The sequence below is a fragment of the Pongo pygmaeus genome, chromosome 16, assembly GCF_028885625.2.
Source record: "Pongo pygmaeus isolate AG05252 chromosome 16, NHGRI_mPonPyg2-v2.0_pri, whole genome shotgun sequence".
Taxonomy (NCBI): Eukaryota; Metazoa; Chordata; class Mammalia; order Primates; family Hominidae; genus Pongo; species Pongo pygmaeus.
In genome coordinates this window covers 78,987,186-79,014,965 of record NC_072389.2, presented here as the reverse complement: position 1 = coordinate 79,014,965, position 27,780 = coordinate 78,987,186, and the positions used below count along the sequence as shown (strand labels likewise).

Genomic DNA, 27,780 nt, shown 5'->3' with positions numbered 1-27,780 from the left:
CGATCTCCTGACCTTGTGATCCGCCCGCCTTGGCCTCCCGAAGTGCTGGGATTACAGGCGTGAGCCACCGTGCCTGGCCTCAAGTGTCCTTTTCACAGGCTACTTAATGCACATTTTTCTGCATTTTTGTGCTTTCTGATGGTGATTTTGCTGTTTAAAATGGCCTGGAAGCATACAGCTGAAGTGTTACCTAGTGTTATCATAAGCCTGTGGTATGCCTTATAGAGAAAATACATGTGTTAGTAAGCTTCATTCAGGTATGAGTTGCAGTGCTGTTGGCAGTAAGTTCAATGTTAATGAATCAACCATACATATTAAATAAGGTGTATTTCAATAGAAACACACATAAAACAAGATTACACATTGATCGGCTGACGAAAATGTGACCAGAGGCTCATGGGAACCTAACTCTGTATTTCCCCTGGGAGCAATGGTTCAGTATTCATTAATTCAGTGTTCATGGTGATTTTATGGAACATAATTTTCACAAATAATGAGAATCAATTGTATATAATTTTTGTAGGTTTCTTTATGTATATTACACTTCAATTAAAAAGTTGCCCATTTAAAAATTTAAACAATGAATTTTCAATGTAATAACTGAGAGTTGATACTTCTAGACACTCACTGAAATAACTATTAGAGGATGTATTTAATGATAGCACAGAAATTGGTTTTAAATGTAGAGAAACTTAATTATTGACTATCAAAAAAACTATTGGCTATTTTTAAAACTCTAAAGAGTAAAAAGATGGAGGGAGAGAGGTATTCAACAAGTAGTTAAATTGTGACAATGTCCAAAGTTAGGATTGAAATATTTAATAACAGTAGTTTTGTTAGAAAATGAGGAGTTAAGTGTGCATATGTCAAAAAACAAAAGAAACCACTAAAAATATAGAACAATCTATAGCTTCCAAATGAGTACACTAAAAAAGAGTGTTGGGATAAAGAAAAGTCTATCAATAAAGAGAAGGAATAAAGAAAGAAAAATAAGCAGTAATCATGCATAAGGTGGTCCTAAAACTTCAAATATATATATATTTACAAAATGTAAATAAACTGTACTCACAAATTAAAAACATAAATTATCAGATTGGACTTTTAAATCTAGCCGTATGCTAGAATCAATTATGTTATTCAAAATCATAGCTAAAAAGTGATCAACTAGAAAAATATCAGACTATAAAAAAAATCCTTATTATCAGACAAAAACAGCATGCACATCCCAGAAAAGTAATCACAGATTATAAAGTGAAACATTAATATAACAGAACATAAAAAAAGTATTAAAAACCAAGGAATAACTAAGAAGACCAAATGTACTGTCATATTAATAAATGTAGATGACTAGAAAAAAAGACTATGATCAAAAAGCAAGGTGAAGGAGAGATTTCAACAAGTTTCTAAGGAGGAAAAAACTACAGAAGGAAGGGTAACTGTTAGTAGGGCAGGGGAAGTTGCAGCCTGGAGCATACTAGAAGGAGGATGTAAAATAGAAGAAAGCCATCATGTCTGGCAGAGATGGCATGTGTCCCCAGAGGGTACACGTGACTGAGACGTGAGGCTGCAAATGGATGGACTAATTCAAAGTCTATAAGTGGAGCCAGGTGCAGTGGCTCACGCCTGTAATCCCATCACTTTGGGAGGCCAAGGCAAGCAGATCACTAGGTCAGGAGTTCAAGACCAGCCTGGCCAACATGGTGAAACCCTGTCTCTACTAAAAATACAAAAATTAGCTGTGCATGGTGGCAGGCACCTATAATCCCAGCTACTCAGGAGGCTGAGGCAGAAGAATCGCTTGAACCCGGGAGGCCGAGGCTGCAGTGAGCTGAGATCGCGCCACTGCACTCCAGCCTGGGCGACAGAGCAAGACTCTGTCTCAAAAAAAAAAAAAAAAGAAAAAGAAAGAAAGAAAGTCTATAAGTGCAACACACTCTCAAAACTTGAGTGTAAAACACCTACCCACAGGACATCTCCCCCCAGGCAGAGGGTTCTTCCATAGAGAAATGGAATAACTTCCATTTATCTGGCATTTGGGGGCCACTCAGAATAGAAGGAAATTTCTTATTTCCTAACTTACCTAAAGCAAATTTCCCCAATTCTAAAGCCCAACCAGAATATAATAGTTCCAATCAGCTTTTTAGTTACCTCACTCTTAAATAAAAACCAGCAATTAATATTATCAGACTTCTGAGAAAAATCTCCAACATATAAAAGAGAGTAGAAGAAAGGATAAATAACTAGAGAGAACAGAGATTACATAGAGAGAAGAAGATAATTAAAATCCCCAGAGAGACATGAGAAGCTATTATATCTATAAAACAAGAACAGGTTGCTACACAAATGACAAATAATTAGAGAAAAAAGAGTGCTCTAAAAAGTTTAAAGTATGCTGGACAAATACAAAAGAAAGCACAGGAGTTGAAAAATAAAGTTGAGGAGCTCTCCTAGAAAGCAGAACAAAAGGTCGGCCAGGTGCAGTGGTTAACGCCTGTAATCCCAGCACCTTGGCAGGCCGAGGCAGGCCGATCACCTGAGGTCAGGAGTTCGAGACCAGCGTGGCTAACATGGCGAAACCCCGTCTCTACTAAAAATACGAAAATTAGCTGGGCATGGTAGTGGGCACCTGTAATCCCAGCTACTCAGGAGGCTGAGGCGGGAGAATCGCTTGTGAACCTGGGAGGTGGAGGTTGCAGTGAACCGAGATTGCGCCATTGCACTCCAGACTGGGTGACAAGAGCGAAACTCTGTCTAAAAAAGAAAGAGAGAGAGAGACACAGAGAGAGAAAGAAAGAGAAAGAAAAGAAAGAAAAAGAAAGAAAGGAAGAAAGGAAGAAAGGAAAGGAGGAAAGGAGGAAAGGAGGGAGGGAGGGAGTAAAGGGAACAAAAGGCCAAAGAGACAGAGCCCATGAAAGAAAACATAACAATCTGGGAACTCCAGTGGGGTCCTACTCAGCCATTCTGACCTACATGCAACCTGGAAACCTGAGGGAGTTAACATCCCATGGGGCAATCCTTGATGACTGGAAGCTGGGAGTCTATGGATAAATGAATTAATCTTCTATCCTTGGGGGAAATAATCACAGACAATTGGTGCTCTAGCCAGGTTTCTTCTTTTCTCTGAGAGCTGGCTTCATCATCCTTCTGCTGTTACCAGACAGTCCAATTTGTATTCTCTAAATTCTTAGGGGATGCAGCCTGATTGACCAGTTACCAATGCCTCCTAATTGGGTAAAGCCCTTGCGTCTGGATACTTCATAGGACACTGTCTGCCTGTGAGGAGGTCCAATCAGCAGCCACCATCCTTCAAAGGATGGCTTTGCTTCTCTTCCTTGAGCAGGGCATTGTGGGTGAGACAGTTGCAGCTGAAAGGGGTGTAGTGACCACGTTGGTACCATAACATCCTGCAGGCTCCACCTAGAATTGTCTCCTTCCTACTTCTCTGCCTGGCAAACTTTATTTACCTGTCAAATTTCAACTCGAGGACCACTTCCTCTGTCTCTCTTCCCTGACTCTCCCAGGCAGAATTAGGTGGCCTGTTTTCACATCCAGGACCTGGGTACAACCTTCCTTTAGCAGATCTGTCTTATTAATGTCTGTATTTCTGTGTGTCTTTTCACAAGAATTCCTTAAGTATTGCTAGCACCTGTAGTAGGTGCTGGACAAAAATTATTAGATAAATAAAAGAAATCTAGGTATATATGCAAAAGAAGGTCAATTTTAGCCCATATTTGTTTACTTTGATGAGATGGGCCTTTTCTTCAGAACTAAGACAAGCTCAAACTGAAGAGGAGAAATAGAAAATTGGGAAAATAGATCCCGTTTGTGTGACATTTTTAGACCCTTCCCACCACCTACAGGCACAGTTGCCTCTCACATGTCTGCTTTCTCTACTCCCTCTGATTGGAATGTCCTTTGAAGCCATCTCATACCTACCTCCTTGTCTACCTGGTCAACCATTGTTCACCCCTGAATAGTTAGCTCTAGGAACATCTCCTTGACCACCTCCTCCTCTCCAATCTAGATAACTAATTCCTCCTGCTCGGTGTTATGTTTAAATGGTGTATGGTAGCCATTTCATATGTTTATCACATATAATGAAAATTTATTTTCTCACATAATTGTCTTTTTGCCTAAAAGAGAAATTGTTGAGAGCAAGGGGAGGGACTTATTTATCTCTATAGCTCCCTACACCCAGGATAGTCCTTGGAATGGAGTAGATGCTCAATACATGCTTGCTGAATGAATGAATATAAAGTGAGTAACTATTCCAAAATAGCAGAAGATCCCCAAACTTTTTAGCTTAGGCTTTGAAATGTAATTTTCTTCCTGTAGACCTCCTTTTCTCATCATGTTTGGTTCAGACTGAAGCTACTTATTTTCCTACTTCATAGCTTTTGCAATTTCTGTGAGCATATTCCAGCTGACTAATGGAAGTGAGGGAATCAAAAAATGTTCACTAATGTGATACCTGTAGATAATTAAGAACCAATGTAAACCTTTTCAAAGTGGTTTTTATGTGATTGCTTTGCCCAAACAAGGTCACAGTACTCACATTGGATAAAATGTGAAACTGAAATTTCTTTACCATCCCTAGTTTCTCAGTGCTTTCCCCTCCTTTTCTACCTTTCTGCCATTTCTAGGTCTGTCAGATATACATTATGCAAAATGCCAAGATGTCTCTGCAAGAAACATTTTTTAATGCAAAGTAAAACTTCTCAATGCCTGTTAGCTCAAAAAGAGTTATTCTTTATACCATGTATAAAAATAAATTCCAGATGTATTAAAGCCCTAAACATAAACCGAAATGTAAAATTATGAAAGAAGTAAATATTATCATAAAGTAACATAAAAAGAAGATTTTTTAAAACAAGACATAAAAAATTACAAATAATAAAGGGAAAAATATATTTGATTACATTAAAAGTAAAAACTAAGTATCATAGGCAAAATTTGAAGACAAGTAAAACATTCAGAGAAAATATTCACAACCTAGTTAACAGACAAAGGATTTGTATCTAGAATGTATGAAGAAGTTCCATAAATCAATAACAAAAAGACAAAGAAACCCAATAGAAAATGGGCAAAAGATGTGAATAAGCAAAATACATAAAAGGAAAACAAAATGAGCAATGAACTTATGAAGAGATGCTCAACTTCGTTAGTGGTCAAGGAGATACATATTAAAAACAATAATGAGGCTGTATGTTACTGGCAAAAATTAAAACCAGACAACATTAATATTGAAGAGAATGTGGGAAAATGGGAATTTTCAGCAGTGTGGACAACAATGTAAATTAGTTCCACCATATGGGAAAGTAACTTGGCAATTTCTAATAAAATTGAAAATGCACACGTCATGTAACTCAGCAGTTCTACTTTTAGATTTACACCTTAGAGAATAACTCACACATGGTCACAAAGAAACATAAAAACATAAAGCAGGATTTATTTGTAATAGTGAAAAATTTGGGAACATTTTTTGTCTTAGCTTAGATTCCCTACAAAAGCAGAGGTCAAGACAGGATCTTGTGTGCAAATAGTTTATTTGGGAAAGTGGTCTGAGGAAATAGAAGTGGGGGGACTAAAGAGTGAAAGAGAGGGCCGGGCGTGGTGGCTCATGCCTGTAATCCCTGAACTTTGGGAGGCTGAGGTGGGTGGATCACTTGAGGTCAGGTGTTCGAGACCAGCCTGGTCAACATAGTGAAACCCTGTCTCTACTAAATATACAAAAATTAGCTGGGTATTGTGGCATACACCTGTAGTCCCAGCTACTTGGGAGGCTGAGGCAGGAGAATTGCTTGAACCCGGGAGGCAGGGATTGCAGTGAGCTGAGATCGCACCACTGCACTCCAGCCTGGGCGACAGAGCCAGACATGATCTGAAAAAAAAAAAAAAAAAAGAAAAAAAAAAAATTGAAATGAAAGAGAGAAAGAGGAAAGCTAATCCAAGGATGTGTATTTAGCTGGTCACATTGTAGGCAACTGTAGTGAGGGTCAATCCCACCACAGATTCCTTTGGGAACCACAGGAACTGTTCTAAGTGATTCACAAATATGAATGAATCTAATCTTCAAAACAACTCCATTAAGTGCAGTTAGTCCCACTTTATCTACAAGAAACCCAGGCACAGAGAAGTAAAGCAATGTGCCCAAGTTGCACAGTTAGTAAGTGGCAAAGAATTTGAATGCAGGTAGGGAATTTTAGAGCCCTCAAATATGACCACCAAGCCAGAGATGTTGCTGTAGTAGTTGGCTAAAGGACAGATCATAAAAGACGTTGTATGCCTTGCTAAGGAGTCTACATAATCCAAAAGAGCAGTTCTACATTTATCTGCTTTACGTATTGCACTTGTGTTTGAAGACTTCATTTAGATTCAAGGTTCTGCTTCTAAAATTGCTATAGGCAATGACAATGACTGAGGAATTTTGAGCTAGAGGGAGGTGTGGTCTGATTTGCCTTATAGACAGATCATGCTGGTGGTCAGTGGTGTGGAGATTGATTTGGTAGTACCTGTGATCAGATATAGGGTTAGTGCAGTGGTCCAGATGAGAGATGAAGAAGTTCGATATCGACCAATGTAGCAGTGTTGGAGAGCAGAAATGGGTGTGAGATATATTTACGAGGGGGAATCAACAGGACTGAAGAGACTGATTGAATGTGGGAGCTGATTGAGAAGAAAGGGTCCCAGATGACTTAGGGACTTGCATGCCTGTGCATACACAAGAGCACATCTCATACACACGTGCAGTCATAGTGTGGCACGCACACTCTATGCACAGAGATGCATTATTAACTCGAAACAGGAATATACATACTCGGATTCACAAATGCATTTCCAATATCACCCATGGCCACATCTGTAAAGCTCCTTTTCTCTTCTTTTTTATTTATTTTTAATTTTTTTTATTTTTATTTATTTTTATTTTTAAATTATTTTTATTTTTCTGAGACATGCTCTCACTCCGTCGCCCAGGCTGAAGTGCAGTAGTGCAATCACAGCTCACTGCAGCTCGACCCTCCCAGCTCAAGCAATCCTCCCACCTCAGTCTCCTGAGTAGCTGGGACCACAGGTGTGTGCCACTATGGCTGGCTAATTTTTGTATTTTTGTAGAGACAGGGTTTTGTCACGTTGCTCAGGCTGGTCTCAAACTCCTGGGCTCAAGGGATCCACCCACCTCGTCCTCCCAAAGTGCTGGGACTACAAGCATGAGCCACTGTGCCCAGCCTCCTTTTCTCTTCTTACTCTGTGCCAGAATCCTGTTCTGAAATAAGATGTTTTTCTATCTATCTATTACAAATAGATTTATTATAGATCTAAAAGATCTATTTATTATAGATATAGAAGGTTTGAAACTGTGTGGAGGCAGTTTAACTGTTACAATGACCTGGGCATGCTGTTGACCTTTAATGCTCAGGAACCAGAGTTGCTAAACATCGTATAATAAAAAAAACTGCCCTGCCCAAAATGTCAACAGCGTCACCTCTGAGAAATTCTGAAAGAAATTTGCGGTCAAAGAGCCCTAGATGTGAAACTCAGCTCCTCCCCATACCAGTCTGGGCAAGTTAGTTAACATCTTTAAGCCTAAGTTTGTTTACCTGTAAGGTGGGCATCTAACACCTGCCTCCTGGGGTTCTTGTGGGGATTCAGCAAGATAGCACAGTGGTTGACATATATGGAGTTCTTGGTAAGAATAGCTTCCTTTCCTTGTTTAGCATCACATTGCTTTTCTCAGCTTCCTTTTATGGGTCGTGAACCAGTATGCTGATTTCCAGGAAGCAAATGTTGCTCTTGCCCCTTTCAGAATCCTGGTCACATGGTAGGACTGTGCAGTCCACTTCAGGGGTAAGTGATTGACAGTAAAATGTCCCTTGAAATAACTCATGAACAGCTTGTGGAAGTTGAGCTGTCAGAAATCCCAGCTCAGGAAGAGCTGTTTCCAGCTCTAGAGGCTGTCAGCCCATTATATTTATAGAGACAGGGGCAGTGTGGATGAATGGATGGTTCAAGCCCAAAATGAGGGTGAAATTACGGAGAGGCCAGTGGCTGTTTCCTTACTTCAGAAATCAGAGAGCTAACCTCCCTACAAGGGCATTTGTAAGCCTCTCAGTTGTCTGAGGTTTTTTCAACCAGCCTCTTGAGATGGTAATAAAAGATACTTACCATTGATTAACTCCCTACTATGTGCTGCACCTGCATTAATGACTTATTTACACTACCTCTATGTGTTCATAACCAGTTTTGGAGGTAATTCTTGTATTACTCATTTTTGTAGATGTGAACATTGAAGCTTGGCCAGGTGGAGTAGACACAGCTGTAAATGATCGAGCTCATTTTGACATTGGTTGTCAATCGACCTCATTTTGACATTGGTTGTCTTGACTTCAATGCCCTATCTCTTCATTAAATGCAACAGAAGACTAGGGAGGCTTTTGCTGGATTTTATTTTTGTTCTCTTTAGCCCATGCTTCCGTTGGTGTTTGACAATGATAATCCTAATCTCCCTTGAAACTGTGTGTCTGGTAATGGGGATCCCTCTGTCTTGGCACAGTGTTGGACTGGGTGTGAGTGGGTGTCCAGCACTGGTGGCTGAAGGTAAACTGGACAGTTTTATGTCATACTCTGATCTGATGGTGACTGCTAAGTAATAATGACTGTGATTGTGGCTGAGGTCACCAACGCAGTGGAATGGCCAGTGACATCCTCTCCCCCATTGTTTGGGCGCCCACTCAGATTGATTGATAACTGTGCAATACTGCTCATTAAATATTTTTAATGTCACCCTTAATTGTAATGTCAGGTTAAAGCTGATTTCAGAATGCTAACCTCGTTCTATAGAGTCTATGTAAAAGGCTGGTAAAGGTGGTTTGTTACTTTTTCTGCATAAAGAACATTATTATTATGGTATTTATATTATATTTGTAATATAATAGTCTATTATAGTACATATATAAATATTATATTATGTATAGTATACTATAGTATGTATTATAGAAACTTATGATACATATTATGTACAAAATATAATATATATCACATATTATAATAAATATATATTTATATAACAAACTTATAACTTACATATTATATGTTTATATTATATAAACTTATGTAATACATGCTATAGTATATATATAAAATATTCTATAAAAGAGCATTTTTACACTTGTGGTTTTTGAACTTCCCAGAGAAATACAAATTTGGAATAGGCTTAAATACATGTATTTGTTAGCTGTCCAGCCAGCATTCATTCTCTTCTCTCCCCTTCCTAACAATGCCCAGACATTTTTTCAGGTATCTTCTCCACCTTGTAGCCTATCTGCTTAAGCTAAGATCGATCAGGATAATGTGATCAGAGGTGGAAATGTGATGCAATATGGTCAAAGAGACTTAAGCATCAGTTATCTGTGGCTTATGAGAAAGAAATTTCCTCTTCTTTTGAAAGCCGCCAGGAGAGGGGTCCTTTCCCTGGGACAGCATGGTGTGTGGGTGCACAGCCTGGGACTGCTACAGCTATTCTGGTACCATGAAGGGAGTCAGCCTTGGGGTAAAGCTGGAGCCAGAGATGGCAGGGCAGAAAGAGGGAAGGAAATGGATTCCTGATGACATCACTAGAACATCTGAACCAAATCAGCCCTGAAGCTTACCCCACCTCTGGCCTTTTCAGTTACATGAGCCAATAAATCCCCTTCATTTTTTAAGTCATTTCAAATTGGATTTTCCATTTCTTGCAACTGAAAGCATCCTAAGTGATACATTACTGAAACAGATTTTTTTAGAAAGGAAGAGAAAATGAAATTAATCACCCATAATTCTGCCAGGCAGTTTTATTAGTATTTAAAAATATTTTCTTAAAGCTTTTCCCTCCACTGTAATTATATATATATATATAAAATATACTATATATATAAAATATATAATTACTATATATATGTAATTGTTCACAGATGAGATAAGATGGATAAGATGGTCTATACAATTTTGTGTCCCCCTTCTCTCTAGCATTCTACCATAAGCATTTCTCCTCACCATCAAGAATTCTTTGTTTCTCTTTTTTCCTGTGCGGTAAAAAAAACACACAACATTAAATTCACCATCTTAGCCATTATCAAGTGTCCACTTCAGTAGTGTTAAGTATATTCACATTCCTGTGGAACAGATCTCCAGAACTTTTCCATCTTGCAGAACGGAAACTCTGCAACTATTAACAACTTCTCTTTATCTCTCTCCCCCAAGCTCCCGGTTCTAAGCATCATTTTAATGGCTGCATTGTGTAACATTGTTTGGCTTTATCAAAAATCATTTCTCCTTTTATTGGGTGTTTTAAGTCATATAAATTTTTTAATTTTTTTCACGCACATTTGCTGAGCATTCCATGGGTATCACTTAGCCAGGGATAAATTTTACATTAATTTCTTACTTTGGGTTTCTGGACCATCAAGGAGTATAAATTCAAACAGCAAGCCTATGTCAAGTAAAGATCTATGGTTGCAAATTCTCAAAGGGGACACACACATACACACACACACACACACATTTGCCCAAGCAAAAAAAAAAAGATAAGCTTTCTTGATATCTCCCTTTGTGTGAGGTGGTTCAGGTGGACAATTTTTTTTCTAGCCTACGGTAGTATATACAGTTAAGGACACACACATACCCCACCAGCATTCATCATTACCATACACACTAATAGTATCCCATTGTAAACCTGTGATTCTCTACCTGAGGGCTTTTACGTGGTCCATGCCATGGGGTGAACCAGAAGTACTGGGGAGTGCAAATCCTGGGGAGTGATTCTTATTCAGTGATGAATGGGAGGAGGAGGTGTCCATGGTGAAAATCTGCTCATCAGTACAGCCTCTCTTGACTTCCTTCTTCTACTTGTCTCTCTTCTCTAGCTTCATACCAGTGCTGTCTGAGAACACCTTCCAAATAAGCTCCTTGCATTCAAATCCTTTTCTCATCCTAAGAAGGGTGGTGCCAAAAGTGATCCTACAAAGCAGACCCTCAATATGGGGTTCTGAAATTGTATCATTTGCCAACCAGATATCAGTAAGAAGTGACTGGGGTGGCCCGGGCGCGGCTTACGCCTGTAATCCCAGCACTTTGGGAGGCCAAGGTGGGTGGATCACGAGGTCAGGAAATCAAGACCATCCTGGCTAACACGGTGAAACCCTATCTCTACTAAAAAATACAAAAAAATTAGCCTGGCATGGTGGCGGGCGCCTGTAGTCCCAGCTACTCCGGATGCTGAGGCAGAAGAATTGCTCTAAACAGGGAGGTGGAGCTTGCAGTGAGCTGAGATTGCACCACCGCCCTCCAGCCTGGGCGACAGAGCGAGACTCCGTCTCAAAAAAAAAAAAAAAAAAAAAAAAAAAAAGAAGCGACTGGGGTGGTAATATTAGCTCTCACGCTAGCTGCAATGAATAAAACTTGCCTATGGATTGGGACGGAATACAGGTGGAATGGAATGCAATGCTTATTCAATAGCTCTGGCACTTGAAAGATAAGGGGGCAATGGTAATTACAGAGAAGGCAGAATTGGTTGGCTATTGTTAACTGCCATAAAAACCCAGAGGGGGCCCAGTGCGGTGGCTCATGCCTGTAATCCCAGCACTTTGGGAGACTGAGGCAGGTGTGTCACTTGAGCTCAGGAGTTCGAGACCAGCCTGGGCAACATAGTGACAGCCCGTGTCTACAAAAAATAAAAAAATTACCCAGTCATGGTGGCATTCACCTGTAGTCCCAGCTACTCAGGAGACTGAGGTGGAAGAATCACCTGCGCCCGGGAGGCAGAGGTTGCAGTGAGCAGAGATCTCAACACTTGCACTCCAGCCTGGGCAACAGAGCGAGACCCTGTCTCGAAATAAAATAAAAGCTCAGCAGGGGAAAAAAATACCAAGTTCATGTCAGCCTCCTGTTAAGTCTGGTTACAATGTGAAGACCACACAGCCTGGTGGCAATGTTAGTGAGCTGCGTCTCCTGCAGCTGAAAAACGATTGTACTAAAAATCAGGACGAGATTTGATTGCAAGGGTGGTGGAGTTACAGAGGAAGATGAATTAATAGCCCTAACAAGTCTCCTATGCCAAAATCACAGCACTGATAAGGTGAGGTCAGGACTCTGATACATGGGATATTTGGGTAGATGCCTTTAAGAATCTAGACCCTTCTGAGCCAGTAGGTGTGCCCTTCCACCTCCACTACCACTTGTTAGTAGGGCAACCTCCCATTGCCACCCTCCTTGCTTCTCTGTTTTCTTTCTTTCTTTCTTTCTTTTCTTTTCTTGTCTTTTTTTTTTTTTTTTTTTTTTTTTTTTTAGGCAGAGTCTCGCTCTGTTGCCTAGGCTGAGTGCAGTGGCATGATCTTGGCTAACCGTAACCTCCACCTCCCCCAGGTTCAAGTGATCCTCCTGCCTCAGCCTCCCGAGTAGCTGGGATTACAAGGGCATGCCACCACACCTGGTTAATTTTTGTATTTTTAGTAGAGACAGGGTTTCACTGTGTTGGCCAGGCTGGTCTCAAACTCCTGACCTCAAGTGATCACCCGCCTCAGCCTCCCAAAGTACTGTGATTACAGGCGTGAGTCACCACACCCGGCCACTTCTAGACTGATAAGTACGGTCAGGTCTCAGCGTGCTTTCAGTTGAAAAGTATGATTGTTGCCATTAAATAAAAGGGATTATTCACCAAAAGAGCTGTGGGAAAACATATGTGGGAATGGATTCCAAGATTGCTGGACTAATGAGGTTGAAAGATAAGGCTGGATATGGAAGATTTAATGATATGGAAACACACTTGTGGCTTTGGATTTAACATCCCAATGAGGATGCCTGGAGCTAATCCTAATATGGAATGGCTCCCTGAAGCTTGGAATCAGTGATAGTCTGTAGGAAAGAAAGGGGAGATGGCTTAGCAGAGTAATGAGGAGGAGGTCAAAAGTCTCAGAAAAGCCAAACACAGTGGCTCATGCCTGTAATCCCAGCACTTTGGGAGGCTGAGGTGGGAAGATCACTTGAGGCCAGGGGTTCAAGGCCAGCCTGGGCAACATAGCAAGACCCCGACTCTTAAAAAAAAAATAGCTGGGCGAGGTGGCACGCACCTATAGTCCCAGCTGCTCTAGAGGTTGAGGCAAGAGGATCGCTTGAGCCCAGGAGTTCGAGGTTGCGGTGAGCTATAATTGTGCCACTGCACTCTTGTCAAAAAAAAAAAGCCTCAGAAAAATGAGTGTGTTAGAACGCATTTATTATGCAATTTTAGAGAACACTCCAGCTGACTATATTCCCTGGAAAGGCCAAGAAGACACTTTCTTCATTAAAATAATAAGGAATAAGCTAGTGAGGGGTTCCGTGGTGGCTGTCCTGTGTGGGCCAGGGTTAAAGGTAAAAGATGTGCTACAGAACTGGAGTCCCTAATATCAATGAGATGATAGGATTCAGGAATAGCACAGGCCATGGGGCAGCACTTAACTGTCAAAGAAAATGTGGGTGTAATTACCATGATGAACAGCAAGGCCAGAAGAAAATCAAGAGTCCTAACCCACATGGCTTCAGAGCAATGGCTAATAAACAATGATGTTTCTAGGCACAAGATAAATGGAGGGCCAATGAGGATGTGGCTCAACTTACAAGATCAAAATAGATCAAGAGAGGGTGAGCAGAAGGTTGATTGCAATGGAAAAATATTATGATCTCTCACTGTTTTCCAGACATGAGCCAGTTTTTAGATCACTTGCTTGAAGGGGGCTGTACTCCCTTGAAGAAGGACCCTATAATGTCACATCAAGTGTATGCAAGTAGGTGTTCCCTCAACCCTTATCCCAAAGGGACCTATAGTCGTTTAGCACAGTAATCATGCACAGGGCTGTCCAGATCTTTTAAAGGCTATTGGATATAGAGCCTTTAAATGAGCTGACATTTGATACCACGAAGACCCAAAATGTCATCATGGTCCCTATACTTAGATTAGGGGTATATGCAGGCTGGGTATTACATGGAGTCCTGGTATAAGTCAATTTTCTCAGTCCTGATTGCATTATTGAGATAGATATACTTAGTAGTTGGTTCCCTGGCCTGTAGGGTAAGAGTCATTGTAGTACGAAAGGCCAGACAGAAGCCCCTTAAACTATTCCTCCTGCCAACCAAGATAGTAAACTAGAAGTAGTTGTACCGCATCCTGGGTGGAATAGCAGAGATTACCACCATTCTTTCTTAAGGACCTACAAATCAGATTGACCAAGACAAATGATGGTGGATTCCCATAAATTTAAGCAAGTGGTAGTCCCGATCCCAGCTACTATATGAAATTTGTTATCTTTACTGACTAGATCAACACAGTGTATGATACTGGGTCTGCATCTATTAAGCTGGTGAATGTGTTATTTTTAACCTCCATCAGGAAAGGAGGTTAGTAGTAGTTTGCATTTTACCTAACACACAGAGCTGTACACATTCACTGGTCTTGCCCAGAGCTTGATTAACTCTCCTGCTCCCCGTTACAATATAGTCCAAAGGGACCTTGATTATCTTGATATTCTGAAGAACATCATTCTGGTTTACCATATTGATTAAATCACATTAGTCAGACTTGGTAAGGAGGAAGTGATAAGTATTCTGGAAGCCCTGGCAAGACACTTGAGGGCCAGAGGGTAACAGATAAATCCCATAAAAATTTAGGGATAATACCATACCAGTGAGGTTTTCAGGGTCCCAGTGGTCTGGGGTATGCTGGAATATCTTCAAGTAAAAGACAAATGATTGTACCTTGTACCTCCTAGCACTGAAAAAGTGGCAGAGTACTTGGAAGCTCTCTTTGAATTTTGGAAATAGCACATACCATGGTTGGGAATATTATTCAGTCCCGTTTATCAGATACATTGGAAGGCAGCTGATTTTGAATTGGGCCTAGGGTAAAAGTGGGCTCTTCAGCAGGTCCAGGCTTCAGCAAAAGCAGCCCTGCCATAGGGCAGAGGGTGGGGAGGTCATATAATCCAGCACAATGGGGCTATAGGTATCTGTGATAGACAAGGGTGCTATATGGCATTTCTGACAAATTATTTTAGGACAGTCATAGCACAAATCCCTAAGGTCCTAGAGAAAGGATTTGCTACCTGCAGCAGAGAGATAGCCATTATTTAAACATCAGTCCCTGGTAGACCAGAACCCTGGTTGAAACTGAGTGCATGACCATGGGGTGCTAGGTGACTGAGTGGAGCTAACCTTATAAGTTGGGTCCTGTCACATCCACCAAATCACAAATTTGAGAACACAGTAGCAATCCATCATATGGTGGAATTGGTATATTTGGGATTAGGCCCAAATAAAACTGGAGAACTCAAATAATTTACACTGTCAGGTATCCCAAATCCCCATGGCGCCTACCTCTGTTGTACCAATACCTTTGTCTCAGCTCAAACCTAAGGCCTCGTGGAGAGTTCCATACAATCAGCTACAGTGAGCAGGAAAAAACTGGGTCTGGTCCATGAATGGAATGCCTTGATTTGTTGCTGTGCGTCAAAAATGGTCTCCTGCCCCACTGCAACTCCACCCATGGCTGTGATCCTACTGGAAGGCAGAGCTCTATGAAGGATATCTGGCCATCAACTTTTGTGGAGGGAAAAGTAGCCTGGGATAAGTGTATTAATATTCCATTGTATGGCTATACTACCTTTTATTTATCTATTCATCAATTGATAGACACTTGGGTTGTTTATACCAAGATATGCGCTATTACACTTGTCCTTCGATATCCAAGGGGGATTGGTTCCAAGATACCCACCCGTACCAAAATCCACATGCTCAAGTCTCTGATATAAAATGACACAGTATTTGCATATAACCTGTGTACATCCTCCTGCATACTTTAAATCATCTGTAGATTACTTATATTACCTAATGCAATGTAAATGCTATGTAAATGGTAGTTTTGTGTTGTTTTTTATTTGTATTATTTTTATTGTTGTATTATTTTTTTAAATATATATTTCTTAAAAATATATATACATATATATTTTTTGAGATGGAGTCTCACTCTGTCACCAGGCTGGAGTGCAGTGGCACGATCTCAGCTCACTGCAAACTCCAACTCCCTGGTTCAAGGGATTCTCCTGCCTCAGCCTCCTGAGTAGGTGGGATTACAGGCACACGCCAGCATGCCCAGATAATTTTTGTGTTTTTAGTAGAGACGGGGTTTCACCACGTTGGCCAGGATGGTCTCGATCTCCTGACCTTGTGATCCACCCACCTCGGCCTCCCAAAGTGCTGGGATTACAGGCGTGAGTCACCATGCCCAGCCCCAAAAATACTTTTTTAATCAGCCACAGTTGGCTGAATCCAAGGATGTGGGACCTGTGGATATGGAGAACCAACTGTATAAATAATGCTGTTATAAATGTTTATGTACAAGTTTTTAATTCTCTTGTGTGGAATTGTTGGATCATATGATAATACTATGTTTAACTTTTTGGGCCAGGCACGGTGGCTCATGTCTATAATCCCAGCACTTTGGGAGACCAAGGTAGGTGGATTTCTTGAGCCCAAGAGTTCAAAACCAGCCTGGGCAACATGGTGAAACCCCGTCTCTACCAAAAATACAAAACTTAGCAAGGAATGGTGGCTCATGCGTGTAGCCCCTGTTGCTTGGGAGACTGATGTGGGAGGATCACTTGAACCTAGTGAGGTTAAGGCTGTAGTGACCCATGACCACACCACTGTGTTCCAGCCTGGGCAATAGTGCAAGACCCTGTCTCAAAAAAAAAAAGAAAAAAAAACTCTTTGGAGTTAAAAAAATTTTTTTTGAGAGAGTCTCTTTCTGTCGCCCAGGCTGAAGTTCAATGGCAAGATCTTGGCTCACCGCAACTTCTGCATTCCAGATTCAAGCGATTATCCTGCCTCAGCCTCCGGAGTAACTGGGATTACAGATGCCTGCCACCACACTTGGCTAATTTTTGTATATTTAGTAGAGACAGGGTTTCACCATGTTGGCCAGGCTGGTCTCAAAACTCCTGACCTCAAGTGACCTGTCCGCCTCGGCCTCCCAAAGTGCTAGGATTACAGGCATGAGCCACCATACCTGGCCTGGAGTTTTTTTTTTTTTTTTTTAAACAATTTTACATTATTACCAGTCATGTAGAAAGGTTTCAATTTCTTCACACCCTCACCAACATTGATTATTTTATGTTTTTTTTTAAAATTATTACACCTATCCTAATGGGTGTAACATGGTATCTCATAGTGGTTTAGGTTTTAATTTTCCTGGTGGCCAGTGAAAGATTCACTTTTCTGTCTTGTAAGCTTAACCATGCACTTTATTTTTTAATTTTTATTTATTTGTTTTTTTGAGACAGGGTCTCAATCTTTTGCTCAGGCTGAAGTACAATGGTGCAAACAGGGCTTACTGCAGCCTCTACCTCCTGAGCTCAAGCAATCCTTCCACCTCAGCCTCTTGAGTAGCTGGAACTACAGGTGTGAGACACCATGCCTGGCTACTTTTCTTTAATATTTTTTGTACAGATGGGGTTTCACCATGTTTCCCAGGCTGATCTTGAACTCCTGGGCTCAAGTGATCTGCCTGCCCAGCCTCTCAAAGTGCTGGGATTACAGGTGTGAGCCACCACACCCAGCCAACCATGCATTAAAAAAAAAAAAAAAAAAAAAAAAAAGCTGGTTATATTACTGTTTGTAATAGGCAGACCCAGAATACTTTCCCCACTACTTTCTCTGCAATCAAGGATTAATATTGAGTTTTTAAAAGATTAGAATTGGCCAGGTGTGGTGGCTCACACCTGTAATCCCAGCACTTTGGGAGGCCAAGATGGGCAGATCACTTGAGGTCAGGAGTTCGAGACCAGCCTGGCCAACATGGTGAAACCCCGTCTGTACTAAAAATACAAAAATTAGCTGGGCCTGGTGGTGAGTGCCTGTAATCCCAGCTACTCAGGAGGCTGAGACATGAAAATATGAAAATCGCTTGAACTCGGGAAATGGAGGTTGCAGTGAGCTGAGATTGTGCCACTGCACTCCAGTCTGGGCGACAGAGCAAGACTCTGTCTCCAAAAAAAAAAAAAAAAGATTAGAATTAAGCATAGAAATCCATGTCTAGAGGAAGCAGTATGTTTTAGATTAGCTAGGATTGGTATTAGAAAAACATTTCATATTAAAGTTTTTATCATATGGCATAACTGACATAGAAATTAGATGGCTATTAGCAAGTCAGAGAGTTTATTAAAGAGATGGGCCACCCAGTCCCTGCAGAAGGCTCATTATGGGGGCATATATTGGGGAGATATGGGAATTGCTCAAGCCTAGCTTCTCCTGTATTCAGAATCTTCTCATGCTCTGGGTTCAATATATCCTAGTCCCATAATTTAAAACATGGGATTAAAACTATATCCAAGTGGCCATTCAGCCCGCCCCACCGGGTTGTCAGTATGACAACACGGCTGCAAATCATTCATTCATTCATGTGTTCAAGCAATAGTTACCCAGCATCAAGAGCCTATCATTGAGAACAGTGGCCATAATTGCTGTAGGCACAGCATACATGATGGTCAACAAGGCAAAGTGGGTCCCTGTTCTCCCAAATCTTATAGCACTGTGTGGAACTGGATAGCCTCTGAGTGTTCCTGGACCTGCTACTCTCCTGTGTGCAGTTTCTACCCTCAGACAGGACAGCAGCTTCTTCAAGGCAGCCCCCATGGCAACTTTAGAATGCAATTAGAATGATCCAGATAGACTGTCAAGTGTGCACTTTCACAAAGAGACAATCTGGATTTAATTAGAAAGAGGATTCCATTAACCCATTATTTAATCAGCTGAAAGGCCCTCTAACCTGAAAATTTGGAATTGCAAATGAAGGCAGACACAGTCAGAGAGATTTTTAATATCTAAGGGTCCAAGGTCAGATTATAGCTCACTCCACATGCATGGTTAATACTCTCCAAGCCTTTTCTCAGTAATTACTGTAAAAAGGTTTGAGATACCTTAAGCATAATCATAGTTCCAGGAAAACACATTACACAGCATATTAATTACATTGGTTGCTAAAAATATGGGGGACCAGGGGGGACAACTGCATAAGGGTTGGGGCTGTGGGACAGCCAGGATGAAATAATGCACTTACTTCAACCTGTAAAAAATGCAAACCAGAACGTCTGGGAGAACCATCACCTGGAACCCAGATGGTCATGGGAGGAACACTGCTGATAGCCTGATGGTCAGAAGGGGATTTGGCAAAGCTGCAGAGCGTGGCACTCTGGCTGAGCCCATAGGGGAGGCATAGGCCTGCCCTGCAAGAGCCTCCACTGTGATGAGGAAGAGCCATGGGCCACAAGATAGTTTCACAAGTTTGATGACAGACCCTGCAGAATGCCATAACTGAAAGGGCAGTGAAACTAACTGATCAAACCCTATACTCCCACATGAATGATTTGCTGTGGTCAACTTGATCACCCTCCCCAGAACTGGCCTGAAGTTTCCCATCACCGCCCATGCTGGAACATCCTCCATTCTTTTTTCATGTATCAATTTCCATTTATCACTCAAGATTCAGTACAAATGTGACCTCTTGGACCAGTTAGCCCACATTGATCTCTCCCTTCCCCAACCATCAATGACTTACAAAGTCCATGGATTGGTCACAGACTTCCTCGGATAAGGAACCAGACCTTTATTCAGCTCCACCTCTCTGGGAGTATAGTGCCTGTGGCCACATGGTTCTTGCCCTCACAGAGCTCAAACTGTATATCTTTTAGGTAGTTCTCTTCTTGACTGAGAGGCAATAAAACACAAATCCCAAAGAGCTGGTCACATCAGCCAGGGCTTGTAGGTCCAGAAGGGCCAGCCAGGGAATGTGGAGCAGAACAGGGAATAAGAGTAATGCAAAGCCTGAGATGCACCCAAGCAGCTGTTGGAAGCTTCAGGGTTAACCCTCCAGTCCCAGCTCCTCACACTGCCTGGGTCATCAAGGTAGGGCTGGGACCCTGGGGAAAAAGGAGGCCAGGATTCAGGATGATCCAGGCCACCTGGGAAATTCTTCCCTCAATTATGTTGCTTAACTTTTTGTGAACTTAATTGCTGTTGTTTGGGTTGAGAGAAATGTAAAGTAGACCGGAAAGAGTCTTTACCTTGGAGGCAGGAGGCCTGGGTTCTATTTCTGGTTTTGATTCATTACCATTGATTGGCTTTGGACAAGTCATTAAAAGCTCTCAGATTCAATTGCCTCACCTGAAAATGGGGATAAAGGACATCTGATCCGCTTGATGGAGTGGACCTAAACCAGAGGGCCTCTTGAATGTATTTCCAGATCTAATATATATTATATTTCGTCTTTTTATTCTGCAATATTATACCCAGGAAAGTACATAAAACTGATGGTTCCAGATGAATGTAGAGTTTAATCCTTCTTACTGACCACCTGGGTATCAGCACAGCTCAAGAAAGAGATGATGATGATGATGATGATGATTATTATTATTTTGAGATAGAGTCTTACTCTGTCACCCAGGCTGGAGTGCAGTGGCATGATCTTGGCTCACTGCAACCTTCTCCTCCTGGATTCAAGCTATTCTCCTGCCTCAGCCTGCCGAGTAGCTGAGACTACAGGCGTGTGCCACCATGCCCGGTTAATTTTTTTTTTTTTATTATTTTTAGTAGAGATGGGATTTCACTGTGTTAGCCAGGATGGTCTTGAACTAATGACCTCTTGATCCACCCACCTTGGCCTCTCAGCCTCCCGGCTTCCCAAAGTGCTGGGATTACAGGTGTGAGCCACTGTGCCCGGCCAGAAAGAGATTATTTCTAGCACCACTGAAGCACCCCCAGGTGCCTCTTCCTAGTCACAGCCCTCTTCCTCCCCAAGAGGAATACACTATAATGAAAATAATAGCAGTCACATCCCACCTAAGTATGCAAGTCTAGGCTAGGCTAGGTAGTTTGGCTGCTGATTTCTTAAATATCATATAGATGGAATCATATAGTGTTAATTCTTTTGTATATGACTTCTTTGCTCAAAACTGTGTTTGTGAGATTTGTTTATGTTGCTGCATGTAGCTGGGTTCGTTTTTGTTGCCATATAATCTATTGTATGAATAAATAAACTATGGTTGATGGACATGTGGATTGTTTCTAGTTTGAGGCTATTGTGGACAATACTGCTATGAACATTCTTGCCCATGTACATTCTTTTACAGGAATTTCTGGGTTATGGTATGAATATGCATACCTTAAACTTTAGTAACAAATGCCATTTTTCCAAGATGGTTATGTCAATTTACACTCCCATCAACAGTATAAGAGAGTTCCCCTTGCACCACACCCTAGCCAATGCCTAGTGCTGCCAGATGTTTAAGGAAAATTTTACCCATCGGATGGGTATGTAATAGAATCTTGTACTTTTCCTTAATTAATAAAATTGAACCACTTTCCTTAAATGTATTCACCATTTGGACTTCCCTTTTTGTGATGTGTCTGTTCAAGTACTTAACCATTAATTAAATTACGTTGTCTTTTTCTTATTGATTTCTAGGTGCTCTTTCTTGTCGGTTATATGTGTGGAACACAGCTTGCCTCATTCCACGGCTTATCTTTTTACTCTCTTACTGGTATCTTTTGAACAAAGGTCTTAATTAAAAACAAAGGTCTTAATGTAGAACAGTCTTCTTTTTTATGGTTGGTACTGTTGTGCATCTTATCAAATCTTTACCTATCCTAAGGTCATGAAAACATTCCCCTATCTTCCCTTATACATTTCTTACTATTCTGTCTTTAACTTTGAGGACTCCAATCTATTGAGAATTTTCCAATCCATCTGAAATTTGATTTTTGTTGATGGTGTGAGAATAAGAGTCATTTTTTTCCACATTGATAACCTCTTATTAGAAAGACAATCTTTTCCCAGTGTACAGCATTGTTTTTCTGTCATATATAGAGTGTCTATCTATGCACAATTTATTTCTAGATTCTCTATTCTATTCCATCAGTTCATTGGTTTGATTTTTTATCTTTGTACCAATACCACACTGATTTAGTTACTCTACTTCATAGTAAATCCTGATATCTGCTAAAACAGGTCCTCTTACCTCTTCTTTTACCTTGGATAAGCTTTACCTTTTACTTTTCCATATAAATTTTAGAATCAGCTCATTTGTTTCCTAAAAGAATCTTGTGATTTTAATTGAGACTATATTGAGTCTATTGATCAATTTAGAGAAATTTTACGTATTTACAATATTGGCTTCTGATCCACGAACATGGTATATCATTTTTTTTGGCCTTCTTTAAATCTCTCCAATTTTATAGTTACCTTTATTGAGATCTTGAAATCAGACCATCCACAGCAGCCACTGCCCCTCAGGACCTTCTCAGTGCTTCTCTCTGGTGCCACCATTCATCCAGATCTCCCTGTCCACAATTCCACTTTCTCTTCAAGCCTACACCGATTCAAGAGGACAGAGACCTCCACTTTTACCTTCCTAAGCCTGTTCACCATTTCTTTTTTAAGCTATCTGAAAAGTTACTTCTCACCTCTATAACAACCTAACAGTGAACACAGCTCCCTGTTAGCCCTGATGCTCCCTGCTGGTGCCACATAAATTGCTGGCAAGTGGCCTTCATGAGTTGGTGGTTCTTGCTGTGGAACCTTCCCTTGAGTCCTCTCTTCTCACAATAGCCTGTACATCCCCATGGTAATGCTTCAGCTCTAGAATGCTCCTAACATGTTAAGGTAGGTTTCGCAATCTCTAGGTTTAATGGTATCAAAAACTCTATACTTCCCCAAGTCTACACTCCTTGTCCAAGATCAGGGGACATCTGTAACAGGCATTGAGGCCAAGGAGACTCTGATGGACACTGAGGAAAAGCACCCCTTCACCTCAGTGCAATGCATAGATGCTCCACAGGACAGACTGCCATATTATCTGTGGTCCACATTCCCTTAGATAACTCAGGCACGTCGTGTGACTTCTCTCAACCTTAGATTCCTCATCTGTAAAACTGAGATAACACTTGCCTTGGCAGATTCTGTAGATTAGATGATTTAGCCTCTATTTCAACCATATTGTCTACTGTCTTACTTTAAAGAAGGCTGGCAAGTGACATGCTCACATCTCCACTCTCTCGTAGAAAAAGATGGCCATGATACCACACAGCTCTAACTAATCAGATGCAGACAGAAGACGCCAGGGAAGCCTTCCATTCCAGAATAAAAAGTCAATGTCTGACAAGGAAGAGGCTACTGAATGTTGCTATTTGCTTTTTTTTTTTTTTTTTGTCACCCAGGCTGGAGTTCAGTGGTGTGATCTTGGCCCATGGCAGCCTCTGCCTCCTGGGTTCAAGCAATTTTTGTGCCTCACTCAGCCTCCCACTCTGAAGTAGCTGGAACTACAGACATGTGCCACCATGCCCAGTTAATTTTTGTATTTTTAGTAGAGATGGGGTTTCATTATGTTGGCCAGGCTGGTCTCGAACTTTTGGCCTCAAGCGATCCACCTGCCTCAGCCTCCCAAAGTGCTGGGATTACAGGTATGAGCCACCATGCCCAGCCTGCTATTTGCTTTTTGTCTTCCTCAATCTTCTTTCTTTCTGCCTTGAACTTGGATGACATGTCTGGAGGTACAGCATCTATTCTATTCTAGTCTGTTCTATTGTAGAAGTAAAAACACCAACGATGGTAAGACAGGTAGATAAAAGAAGCCCAGTTCTTCATAATGGCTTCAGCAAGCCATAAAGTTCTGAATTTCCTAGCCTGAACATCTGTTTATGTGAGAAAAATAAACCCCTTACTTGTGTAAGTATGTGATAGGATTTTCTAATGCTTATGACCAAAAGCATTGTTGATACACATACGTACAGGGTTATGATGAGAAAGACAGCAAATGTAAAGTCCCTATAGTACCTTGGCGCTTGGTGGTTGTTCAATAAATAGTATCTATGATTACAGACCCCTTTGTGTGAGTCCGTTTACCCAAACAGACTAGGAAATTCCTGAAGGCAAAACCCTAGAAAATGAACTAGGCATATAGTGGAGGTCAGTACCAACTGGGTTGACCTGAACCGAAATGAATTCCCTCCTGGGCAAACTGTTATCTATTTAGATGATCCAGCAGAGGATAGATGCATCAATCAGTTTACTGAAGTAAGCAGAAATCACTCTAATTATTTTATGCAGAAAGGGATGTAATACAAAAATTTTTGGAAGAAATTTGTGATGTGAAAGTCAAGGTTCTGCAACCAGGCTATCAAATACATCATTATACCACTAAAACTGTTAGGAACCCACTGCTGCTACTACCTCTGTGGACACTACAGCTGACCCTCATCCCACAAAGCAAGACACTAGATATTGGAACTCTGAGTCCAGATGCTGCCACAGCCTTCGTACTCTTTACTTTGTTTATCAGCAACAGCAGGAAGATGGCCTTCTTCTCACTTCTTACTTCCAAAGGCCATCTGAGTGTTTATTTGGTAAAAGCTGCTTTGAATCCAGAAGCCTAGCCGCAAAGGAATCTGAGAAACCTAGTGTGTAGTTTTTCAATGCCTCTAACTAAGAGAAGGTAGAATGGAGGTTGAGAGGCCAATTTTTGCAGTAGGGACATGGAGAGGAGAGGAGATGGATAATAGAAGGGGAGGGAGGAAAGGATGGAACCTATACCTTTCCTGTGGTTCTGTTGGAGGCAGCAAGGACAGGGAATCAACCATAGTATTTTCTGATCACTGATGGTTTTGCAAATATAAATTCTGACAGGCATGCTGACAGCTCCTGGGGAAGGAGTAAAGCAGACCACATGCTCATATGTGTCTCATTCTCTTAGTGAAGTAGACAGACAACGATGAGCTGAGGAAGACATACCAAGGGGAGCAGCCTCTGTGAGTTGACATGCTTGGGTCATTTTTCTTTTGTCTGGCTCCACTGCACTTTAGAGAGGGGGCCCGGGAAGAGGAGGGAGGCTAGAGGTACCCTGTCATTCTGCTGTCTCATTCCAGGCTTGGTCAGGGAGACACTGTCTGTCTGAGACTTGGGTTGTAAGGCCTCTATTCACCCAGCATCTCTCCAACCAACACTCAGAGCCAGCATTATGTTTTCCACATCACTGTGTGACAGGCCCTGTGCTAATTGTTTTGTGTGTGGGTTCGACAGTCAACAAATACTCATTTAACAAATATTGGAAAGGTACAATACTTTTTGTGTATTAGGCTGGGTTCTAGGTGAAGAAAGGACATGAAAATTCGTGCCTGTATAGAGGTATCAATGACAGCCATGATCCCTCAGTTGTAGGAATTTCACATTATCTTTGTAGGCCAAAATAGATCAGCTCTGAGAACCCTGACCCTTTAACATATAAAGCAGCCCTGACCTTCCATGTGCCAGTGCTATGTTCCTTTTCCCCCACCACTGAGTCATACTTAGATCCCTGGGGCCTGGTCCTTAGCCCTATGTGGTTAATATTGTTCTTGCATCTTTTGCTGTCCATTGCCAGTCCTCCCTACCTCTCCTGCACTGCTGTTCTTGGTGGGCTACTGATTTACCCATCACAGTGATCCTATCTTTCGACACCACTCTTGTGCCACTCTAGCTTTCCTCCAACTCAATTTTCCCTAATGTCTCAGAGGTAGATGCTCCCATAACATAGTAGCATCCTGCACTTGCAGGAAGACTCCCAGATGAGAGTCTTCTGCTTGTGTGAATGTTCCTCAGAGAAATTCTCCCATTTTTCGGAGTGAGGGGGAAAATGGCTCACTGGAGAAGCAGCTGCAAAGCCTAAGGACACTGCCTTACTGGGGCCTGATTGCCATCACCATGGATTCTGACTCAGCTGGATACAGACAAAATCCACCCTGTTCTACCAGTAGTGGTGGCCACTCTGCGACAGCCTCTCTAGATAAATCCAGCCTGCCCTACAAGTTGATGCCAAAACTCAGAAACATCAACACACTAAAGGAGACCATCAGAGATGCAGAAAAAGCAGTTGATTCAATATCCATTCATAATAAAAAATAAAAATAAAATACTATTAGCATCCTCCTATTCCTTTAAAGTCCAGAATAAGACAATGGCGCTTCTTTTCAATAAGCTAAGGGAGAGCCTAGCCATGCTAGGGAAAAAAAAGATACTGGCAAACAAACAAACAAACAAACAAAAACCGACTGGGCGCAGTGCTCACACCTGTAATCCTAGCACTTTGGGAGGCTGAGGCGGGTGGATCATCTGAGGTCAAGAGGTTAAGACCAGCCTGGCCATCATGGAAAGGTACAATACCCTGTCTCTACTAAAAATACAAAAATCAGCCGGGCATGGTGAGGGGACGCCTGTAATCCCAGCTACTCGGGAGGCTGAGGCAAGATAATAGCTTGAACCTGGGAGGCAGAGGTTGCAGTGAGCCGAGATTGTGCCATTGCACTCCAGCCTGGGCAACAAGAGCGAAACTCCATCTCAAACAAACAAACAAACAAAATCCATACATATCTCTATTAAAGCATAAATCAATTAGTGCAAAGATGTCAAAAATGTATTGGAAATAAAGTAAACCATCACTATTTGTAGAATAATGCATAGAAAAATCCAAAATAATCTATAGTAAAATTATTAAAACAAAGAGTAGGAGAAGGTGAAAACATTAATTGCATTCATATACAGCAACGATAAATACTTGTAAAATATAATTTAAAATACTGTCAAAATAGCAAAACAAAACAAAGCTAGAAGTTCACTAAGAATAAACCTAACCAACACATCCCAGGAGAAAATTTAATGGAGAAAATTATATAACACTATTGAAAGATTTTAAAACAGATCTAAGTAAGTGTGGATTTTATATATCTCTTAGATTCATATGTGATGAAACCCAAAATTGTAACTATGGCAGTTATCTCCAAATTAATATATGAAATCAGTATAGTTTTGGGCAGTAGGGTTTTTGCGGAAATGAACAATTTGATCCTAACGTTCATATGGAATAGTGAAGAATTAAAAACAGCCAAGACAATTTTGAAGATGATAGGAAGAGAGACTCCCCAGCCAGATATCAAAATTTCATATAAAGCTATGGTAGCTAAGGAAGTGTGTTATTGGAATAAACATTGACAAATAGAAAAACCTAATGGGTAGAGAGGCCACAAACATGTCTAAGTCTGTATGGATGTCTGATACATGACAGAGGTCGAATTTTGAGTCAGAAGTAAGAAATGCTGAAAACATTGGTTATTCACACATAAAAAATTACATCTGTAGCTCATGCCACACACAAAATAAATTCTCGACAGATTGAAGACCTAATTATGAAAAAGCAAAACTTAAAACCTTTTAGAGGAAAATATAAGAGCATATTTATTTGACCTTGGAGTAGGAAAGGATGTCTTAAATTAAGGAAAAAAACATCAAAAACAATGGAAAATAAATTCAACTACCTGAAAAATAAAAAGTTTGTATAGGCCAGGCACCGTGGCTCACGCCTGTAATCCCAGCACTTTGGGAGGCCAAGGTGGGCGGATCACCTGAGGTCAGGAGTTCAAGATCAGCCCTGCCAACATGGCGAAACCCTGTCTCTTCAAAAATACAAAAATTAGCTAGATGGGGTGGTGCGTGCCTGTTATCCCAGCCACTCGGGAAGCTGAGGCAGGAGAATCACTTGAACCCAGGAGGTAGAGGTTGCAGTGAGCTGAGATCGCGCCTCTACACGCCAGCCTGGGCAACAGAGTGAGACTTTGTCTCAAAAAAAAAAAAAGTTTGTACAAAAAAATCACAATTGAGAAGTCAAGTTATTGATTGGGAGATGATCTATGCACTGCATT

At 41.2% G+C, this 27,780-nt stretch overlaps 1 protein-coding gene across 2 annotated transcripts in view; it reads right to left on the bottom strand.

Moving 5' to 3' along the window:
* REC114 (REC114 meiotic recombination protein) overlaps positions 1-22,655 on the bottom strand; it is a 137,584-nt gene extending 114,929 nt beyond the window's left edge. The window contains exons 1-2 of one of the 2 annotated variants that reach the window (XM_054451573.1): positions 22,519-22,655; positions 22,298-22,424 (exon numbers count right to left, since the gene is read on the bottom strand). In XM_054451573.1, the coding sequence (XP_054307548.1) occupies positions 22,298-22,381 (84 nt within the window). In that variant the 5' untranslated portion in view covers positions 22,382-22,424; positions 22,519-22,655. Of the gene's footprint in view, positions 1-22,297 lie in introns of both variants that reach the window. The other variant, XM_054451576.1, reaches the window with a different exon arrangement.
* Positions 22,656-27,780: the final 5,125 nt, after the last annotated feature.